Source organism: Benincasa hispida, chromosome 4 (genome assembly GCF_009727055.1).
Source record: "Benincasa hispida cultivar B227 chromosome 4, ASM972705v1, whole genome shotgun sequence".
NCBI classification, from domain to species: Eukaryota; Viridiplantae; Streptophyta; class Magnoliopsida; order Cucurbitales; family Cucurbitaceae; genus Benincasa; species Benincasa hispida.
This window is the reverse complement of record NC_052352.1, coordinates 40,572,744-40,581,232: the sequence shown is the minus strand read 5'-3', so window position 1 is coordinate 40,581,232 and position 8,489 is coordinate 40,572,744. Positions and strand designations below refer to the sequence as shown.

Sequence of the window (8,489 nt, the reverse complement as noted above, 5' to 3'; positions counted from 1 at the left end):
AAAATCAATATGAAGCTAAATTCCAATTGACATTTTAATAACGATGAAAGATAGTGAAACCTGATCAAAATTCAAATGTAGATTTGTAACATTTTGAAATATAGGAACTAAATTAAAACTAAGGCTACGTTTATCAATCCATAATGAAAATTGGTATAATTGTAGTGGAACTTCATTGATAGTTCAATTGTAATGGGCCAAAATTGAAAATGTAATTGAATTGTTTTCTATCACTTTTACTTAGAATAATGAATTTTATCACATTTATTATTATCAATTCCATTACTCTTACCTTCGAGAGTCTACCGTAAATGTGTCAAAATTTATAATTTTTTATTTGGAACAGTAACAATAAATGGTAATCACAACAGTAAACAATACGACGTAATTTTTAGACGTAGTTGGCTTGAACATCTTCTATTTATCAATCATTTTGTATTTTTTACTGTAGATTTTGAAAATAAACCCTAAATATAAATTCAAATATTGAACATAAGTAAACAATATCGAAAATAATCAAATGGACTACTTTTACATGTGGGTTGATTTATGAAGTGAACGGCCTAAACTCAAAAGTATTGACTAAAAGAAATGTTTTTTTTTTTTTTTTTTAATAAATAAATGCAAATAAAGAAATAAAAAAAAAATCCAGCTGTTTCTCGATATTTCAAAATTTACAAACGCCAAAAAAGATCTCGAAGACTCTAGAAGAAAATGGCGCGATCCAAATCCATCATCATTTTCCTTTTTCATGTACAGATGCGTTAACTCAAAAACATTTGGATTCCAAATTCCAGAAACAATCTCTGAATTTCGACGAGAAATCCGTTGTTGAATCTCTGAGATCGGCATTTATCTTGTAAAGCTTTGACCAAATCGAAGTCTTGGAGTCGATTAAGTTGGTGAATTTTTGTTCGAATTGTTTCAGTTCGATGGCTGTGGGACTGGAGGAGGAATCGGAGAGGAAGGGCGGAGTAGCGCTGTATTTTCCGGCAAATGACGACGAGCCTTCGTCGGCATCGTCTTCTACTCCTCCTAAGCTGCCTCGCAGGCTTCGCCGTCGCCTAATGGAGTCTAAGGCGCCGTCTACTGCTGAAGAGATTGAAGCCAAGCTCCAGAAGGCTGATCTACGTCGTCAGGTTTCTTCCTTGTGCTCTATTGTTCTTATTTAAGTTCATAGTTTTTCTTGCGATTGTTGTTCTCTCTTCAGTATGACGTACCATATTGGATAAAGATTGTTCAACCTTAATTTTGTAAAGAAAGTTATAGAATATCTTTTTGTCGGCTATTCCCAAAATACAAACTAAGAAAAGCTAAGCGACAACGTTGGCCGGGTGATTTTATTTGTTTGAATTACAATAGACTTTGATTTCTTCTGTAAGAAAATTCTACCCAATTCTTTTACGAGTTGTTTCATTTGTTTTCCACTTCAAATGGAGATCCTTTTTAAACAAAAATTAATCTTATTTAAATATTCGAATAGGCGAAGAGGCAAAGAGCTGGGTTTTTGATGGAGAGAAGAAGAACATGTGATACTGTTCATGCTAATATAAAAGGGATGCCTAAGCTGGACCCGTCGGCAGTTATAGCGAGGTACTAGACCCTTATACTGCTTCATATTTCTGAAATCTGTTCTAGCCCGATGACTGATGACTATAATATTAAATTTTCCAGGGATTAAGGTTGTTAGAGTGGTCCTAATTTCGACTGCATGTGCGTGATTAGGTCTTTACCTGTGGTATTGAAAATTTTTACACGGTCAATCAAGTATCACAGTTTGATTATTTATGTCATGCATCTTGCTTAAGATCAAGATAAGAGTGACAATGGAAGTTCTGAATCTTCTTTGGCATATTTTAGTCTTTTGCATTCTATTTTAGTCTGTTAAATCAAGGTAAAGCTAAAGAAGTAACTGAGTAGCATTAATAAGCACGGCAATTTAAGTGTATTTATATGCGGCCCATGAGAAATTGATTTTTCTTTCTCTCGTAATAGAATGGGATATTAAGTGCATATGATCCGAAGAGTGCAGAGATGATAAAACCTCTTTATGAACAAAGAAATGATTAAATTGCATTTATGAAGAAAGCAATTATGTGGTGGGTGTTTTGGCCAAGGTCTCCTGACTCCTGGCATAAATTGGAAGTAAATAGTCACCTGAGAAATGGTGGCATGTTGTGAGAAATTCTGACCCTGGTAAATAGTTACCCTAGAATTGCATTTGTGTTAGTTGTTCTGTCTGCGAAGTTAAGTATATGAATATTCTCCATTGATTTAGTTTTGGAATAGGTTCATGAAACACAACTGAAGAACATTAAATATTGGCACGTTTCCCCTCAGGTTGATTTGAAGCCAGGAAGGAGAACGGTTGATGGACACCCCCACATGTTTTTTCGTATTTTAAATATCTAAGAACTGATTGAAGGAAAGTAATTTTGAAGGAAAGTAATACAAATTCACTTTTCCTTTGTTTTCTGTAGGCAGGTTTTAAATGTTTGTGTCCATGAGTAAGTTTGCTCAGGTGCAAAATCTAATATCTAATTTCTTGGGATATCAATTTGAGGCTTCAAGAGTAACACTAGAAAGGAATGGTTTGGCCTTGAAAGGACTTGGAATAGAAAGAAAAATCTGAAATTTAATGCCTAATTACTAATGTACAGTTTAATTGCAACTATTTCTATTGTTGTGGATACTGGTTCAGTTTTAGCTTTTCCCTGTATCTATGCTTTGCCTGCTTGCTCTCCCTGCTGTTATGTTTTATTTTTTTATTTTTGTTTGTGTGATAACATGAATTATAATGCAATCTGTCCCATCTTCAGATTCTGGAGGAGTTTTGTACAAATGAGAAAAACTACATTTGCTTTGGCAAAAGCATATCAAGAATTAGATATTACTGCAGAATCTGTGAAGTCAATGGAATTTGAGCAGCTTGCTTCTAAGATCAATGCAACTGCAACCATACAAACTGTCAGAGCTTTATTAGTTCGCATAGAGAGCAGATTTACAATCTTGAAAACGATTTCTGGAAATAAATTGAGCATCGAGAAGTTAGATCACCTTCTCAAGCGTGTTGGACTGCATGGCAGAAGCAGTAATCAAGTAAACAAGACAAGTAGGTCGGAGACTATTGGCTTGAGGAAAGCTGCAAAGGTTGCCTCTAAATTATCTAGATACCCTGCTAAAGTAGTGCTTTTTGCTTACATGATACTGGGTCATCCGGAGACAGTTTTTATTGGGAAGAGTGAGGTTGAAAATGCGCTGCTGGAGTCGGCATCAAATTTTGTTCAGGAATTCGAATTGTTGATTAAGATTATATTAGAGGGTCCCTTACGAACCTTTCATCAGGAGCAATCTTCCACGCCACCTTCGTTTAGATCCCAGTTGGAGATATTTGACAAAAGATGGTGCTCTTACCTTCATCACTTTGTGGTGTGGAAAGACAAGGATGCTATATTTTTTGAGGAGAATATGAAGGGTGTTGCTCGCCAGTTGGAGCTTTTTATGGCGCAAACTTCTAAGCTGAGATTGGAAGGTGATAATGGCAATATCGTACATGATATACAGGTAATTCTCTTTGGTTGTAGTTTCTAAAGCACATTTTTAGCAACAAAATCCTAGTTGGTCAATGGTTTTTGGACTCATCTGGTTGATGGTAGGTCAACGAAGAGCAGAAGATAATGAGAGAAAAGTTACAGCAAGTTGGGACTTCAGAAAATTCTTTATCAGTTGCCGGGTCACGCTCCTCGGAATTGGATACTGACTATTCTACAGGGTTCCGACGAGCAGAAAGTTCTAAGTCAGGTCTGCATAGCTTATCGGATGCTTTGTTGGCTTCTTTGTCTGAAATGATGAATAATCTTGCTTAAGATAGATGTTTTAATTCTTCTTCATTTAGTAAAATGACAATTTCCCTTCTTCCAAATATATTACAGAGCAACATACAAGTTCCAGTGAAATGCTAGTCACTGAGAATGAGTTAGTTGCAAATGAGATTGTCCATGACTATCACCATTTCCTTACGGTCACCTCGAATGCTCCAACTGAAGCTGAAACCAGTTTAAAGGTTGACACTTCTGAATGTTTCATTCTATTTTCTGATATGTAAATGATAAATAGCGAAGGAAGAATCAATTTGTGATTTCTGGACTTAACTATTTATACGCACCGACTTATGTAGGCAAAACTGAAAGAGACAATGGAAAAAGCATTTTGGGATGGCGTAATGGAATCTATGGAAAAAGATGATCCTGATTTCAGCTGGGTTGTCAAGGTCCTGAAAGAGGTCAGGAATGAATTGTGTGAGATGTCTCCACCGTCCTGGAGATCAGAGATTGCTGAGAAAATTGATATTGGAATTCTAACGCAGGTACATCTACTTTGAGTATTTTTGTCAGCAATTGGTGGCCGCATAAAATGGTAAATGATAATGAAGTATCGATCTCGCTTACTGATTCCTCTTGTTTCTTTGTTGGCTGAAGATTTTAAATTCAGGGACTCTGGATGTGGGTTACTTCAAACAACTCCTGGACTTTAGTTTAGTCACTCTACAAAAACTTTCCGCCCCAGCTAAAGAGAAAGAGATGGAAGCAAGTTACCAGAAGCTGATGGAAGAGTTAGGAGACGTTTCCTGTTCTGGAAAGAACTTAAAGCATTCATTTGCTCTCTTGATGGTCAAAGGTTTACGCTTTGTTCTACATCAGATTCAGGTCCATTTTAAGTTAATTATTTTCATATTTTGTCACCTCGCGTTCTGGGTATTTTACTTAAAAGTTCAAAATCAATTCCTATTCAAGTATATGATAGAAGTAAACCCTTTTGACGCTGTAGCACTCTCCCAATCATTTTCATTCTTTAACTTCCAATTGCCAGAACCAATGTTTTCTTCACGAGAAACCTCCTCAACGACTTGCCAAATATAGCTTTATTATTCTTTATTTTTTAAGTACCATGGTACCAGAGTCTGAGCTTCCTTGAATATAGATTTTGAGTCCTTCACAGGAGACCAAGTAATATTTGTTATTCTTTTCCACCCATCCTTTATACTAAAGCGTTCATCAGTCTCTCAATAGCCTTTGCTGCTGTATGGGGATGTTCATAAATGGATATAATTGTGCTAACAGTGGACATCGCAATTAATCCACAAGTTTCTTTCCGCCTCCTCCAGCTTCTTTCTAAATTATAAAGCAGGGATTTACCATTTGCATCATCCTCAATCAAAACTTCTGATATTTTAAAGGTATCATCTTTCTCAGAAGCTAACAAATGGTACGACCGAAGGCCGTAAACTTCCTCTCTCTAGGTGGCGCCTGAAACTTTTGAATCTTTGTGTTTTGAAATGAGAGATATAGTGGGTATAGGGAAAGTGCACGTATCAGAGTCTCCATAGTCTGTTTCTTTTGTGCCTCCCTCTTGAACTCCAAAGAAAGCATATTTTCTCCTTGCTTCTTGATTCAGTGAGTGGTTTTACATTTCTGGATATGTTAGTTAGAAACATATATTGTTTGGTCACGCCTGCAAGATACTTGTCCATGTTGATTTTTAACTGAACTTCTATATTTGATGGCAGAATCTAAAAGAAGAAATAGCAAATGCACATTTAAGGATGGTGGAACCGCTCATCAAGGGTCCTGCTGGTTTGGAGTACCTAAGAAATTCATTCACTAAGCGATGTGGATCTCCTACTGATGCACCTACCACTTTACCCCTTACAAGGCAATGGCTTTCATCTGTATGGCCGGATGTGGAGCTGGAGTGGAAAGAACACACTGATTCTGTGGCTGCTGCTATATCAAAGAATACAGTTCAGCCAGAGATCCTGCCGTCTACCATACGAACTGGAGGAAGCAGTCTGGTTCCGTCAAAGATAAGCCTGACATCTGGAATAAGTGTCCATGGTAACTCCAGTTGTCACATTGATGATGTATTTGTACATGCTTATGAGTGATTTTAGTGTCTTTTTTTTTTTAAAAAAAAAAAAAAAAAAAAAGTGATCTATCGAAAATAGTTTCCATATAATCATTTTAATGTCTGGTTTTGCATTTTAAAATGCACTTCCATACAATCAGAACCAATGGTTAAAGTTACGTCTGGGAGAGATTTTAGATGTGACAAAAGTGACTTCAACCGTTTCAAAATCACTTCCAATTATATCCACGTTCTTTGTTTAATTCCAACTTATTAGTTTTAACTATGAGCTTTAATGTATGCAGGCAAAGAACAGCCAGAGTGCAAGGGAGAGAGACTTGATTTATTAATTAGGCTCGGACTGCTAAAGTTAGTAAATCAAATAACCGGGCTCAGCAGTGATACTCTGCCAGAGACTTTCAAGCTTAATCTAGCCAGGCTGAGGATGGTTCAGTCTCGACTTCAGAGGATCATCGTCATTTCTACCAGGTTGGTGAAATTTGCAGCTCTTACCTTTAAGCCCTGTTTTGGTAGACTACAATTTCAAATTTATTCTATTTATATATAGTCAACATTTAAAATGAAATTTACCTGGTTGCCCACCCCCAAATCGAATTATAGCCTTTGGTCAGGTTGGGATCTTTTGTCATACCAAGTTTAGCAGTCCCAAATACCAACCTTCAGAGAGAAGAACAAAACTGCTCCTGCAGCTTTGGTATCCTCTTAAGGTTGTTCTCTGTTCTGGAAAGATGCCCCTTTCCTGGTTGTATTCTCCCTCTCATCCATGATGAGGAAGTGAGAGAATAGTTTGGATTGGTTTCTTTGATTACTTCGTCTAAAGAAAAAAAAAAAACGAACCTTTGGATGAGCTTAATATATATATATATATATATATATAATCGTTGATTTCTTGTGGGTTCAGATGTTGGGGTTATTAAAAATCATTGGACGAGAACCAAATAGTAAAGTATTTTAATTTAGCCGAAAAGCCCACGTAAACAATTATTTTGAATTTCTATTGGGCATCCAATGTTTGGCTTAAAAGCGTAGTCCTAATTAATTTCTCTTATCTAAAAGTACAGGGGCTATAGCTCTTAACCCTCTCTTACCCTCTCTCTTCTCTTTTGACTGGAGATTTTTTTCTTTTTTTTCTTTTTTTTCTTTTTTAAACTCTTTGGCTTTTGCCCTCCTTTGGTAAATTTCATACATCAATAAAATTTGTTTTTTATCAAAAGGAAAAAAAAATCGGAGCTATAATAGTAAATTCGAAGTTGAGAAACAGGAAGCAAATCAGGATCTGAATATTGTTATGAAAAGAAGTCTCAACTAAAACAAGTTACGATTCAAATCAACATCATATTGCATTCCTCTGTCTACAAATTGCAGTTTCAGATTATGATAGATAACATGGCATAGAATCTAGTCTTGTAATCTTAATATATAAATATTCTGTCCAGCTTGTTGGTCATGCGTCAAATTCTTCTCAACGAGAGATTAGTCTCCAGTCCAAGTGAAGTCGATAGTATCTTATCAACATGTGGCAAGCGTCTTTGCAACCTCTTGGATACTGTAGAAAATGCAGGAATACTGGAGATCGTCGAAGCCCTCGATAGTGTTCTAGTCGATCGCGATTCAGATCCTGAAAAACTTCAAGCAAGAAAGCAGATTATAGCAAACATGCTGATAAAAAGCTTACAAGAAGGCGATGTCATATACACACGGGTTTCACGTAACGTTTATCTGGCCATGCGGGGTGTTGTGCTTGGGGGAAGTGGTAGAAAGGGAAGGCAACTGGCGGAGGTGACTCTTTTGCCCATCGGAGCCGGAGCCCTTACAGAAAAGGTGGTTGAGGCAGCAGAAGTTCTGGTTGTGATGGCTGTTGTGTCTGTGATTGTTCATGGAGATTGGTATAGAGAGTTAATTAAAAACTGGTGAGATTTTATTTATTTATTTTTATTTGTTAAATAGCAATAGTTTCTTATGCTTAAAATATTTGTACATAAGTTAAATGCAGATCCCCACAAGCAAGTGAAAGAGGGTATGGGAATGTTTGTTGTGTAATGGAGGTTGGAGTTTGCTAAGATTTGTATATTTGTTTGAGTTTGATAGGCAAACATTAAGGGTCAAAACAATCATTGGATTTATCTACCTTTCTATAATGATTTGCATCATTAAAATAACTTTTTTGAAGTTATTTTTTTTAGTTTTCAAAATTTGAATCATTGGTGACAAGTAGATAACTTAAAGATAAAAATAATGTTTATAGGTTTAATTTTTAAAAATAAAAAATAAAATGAATATCGAATGATACCTAAATATTTGTAAGTTGAATATTCAATATAATATTTGTGTTTAGACTTTTCTATATTTAAAAAAAGAGGGAGAAGGAAAAAAAGTGATCGTGGACTTTGAATGTTGGTCATATCTGTGTTTTTAAATATCTTAATTGGTGACTAATATTAGGTCCTTGAAGAAAAATAAAATATTGGTTATTTTATTATTAAATAAGACGTGCGATATGTCATTTTATGACAATTGTTTTTTTGTTTTTTTTTTTACAATTTGTGAGGTGAGAATCAAACATT

The 8,489-nt window shown here is 35.7% G+C and overlaps 1 protein-coding gene across 1 annotated transcript; it reads left to right on the top strand.

Annotated features, from left to right (window-relative positions):
* Positions 1–692: 692 nt before the first annotated feature.
* Positions 693–8,036, top strand: LOC120075584. Its single transcript, XM_039029120.1, has 10 exons — positions 693–1,139; positions 1,484–1,593; positions 2,820–3,564; positions 3,657–3,801; positions 3,933–4,063; positions 4,178–4,366; positions 4,479–4,706; positions 5,567–5,894; positions 6,210–6,393; positions 7,362–8,036. The coding sequence occupies exons 1-10, from the start codon at positions 933–935 to the stop codon at positions 7,837–7,839; spliced, it is 2,745 nt and encodes a 914-aa protein (XP_038885048.1). The 5' UTR covers positions 693–932; the 3' UTR covers positions 7,840–8,036.
* The last annotated feature ends 453 nt before the right edge of the window (positions 8,037–8,489 follow it).

Excerpts from the sequence above, each read along its gene's own strand:
- LOC120075584 (XM_039029120.1), top strand. The coding sequence starts at position 933 with ATGGCTGTGGGACTGGAGGAGGAATCGGAGAGGAAGGGCGGAGTAGCG. Across the intron at positions 3,565-3,656 it reads ATATCGTACATGATATACAG|GTCAACGAAGAGCAGAAGAT; the intron begins GTAATTCTCTTT and ends GGTTGATGGTAG. Across the intron at positions 4,707-5,566 it reads TTGTTCTACATCAGATTCAG|AATCTAAAAGAAGAAATAGC; the intron begins GTCCATTTTAAG and ends ATTTGATGGCAG.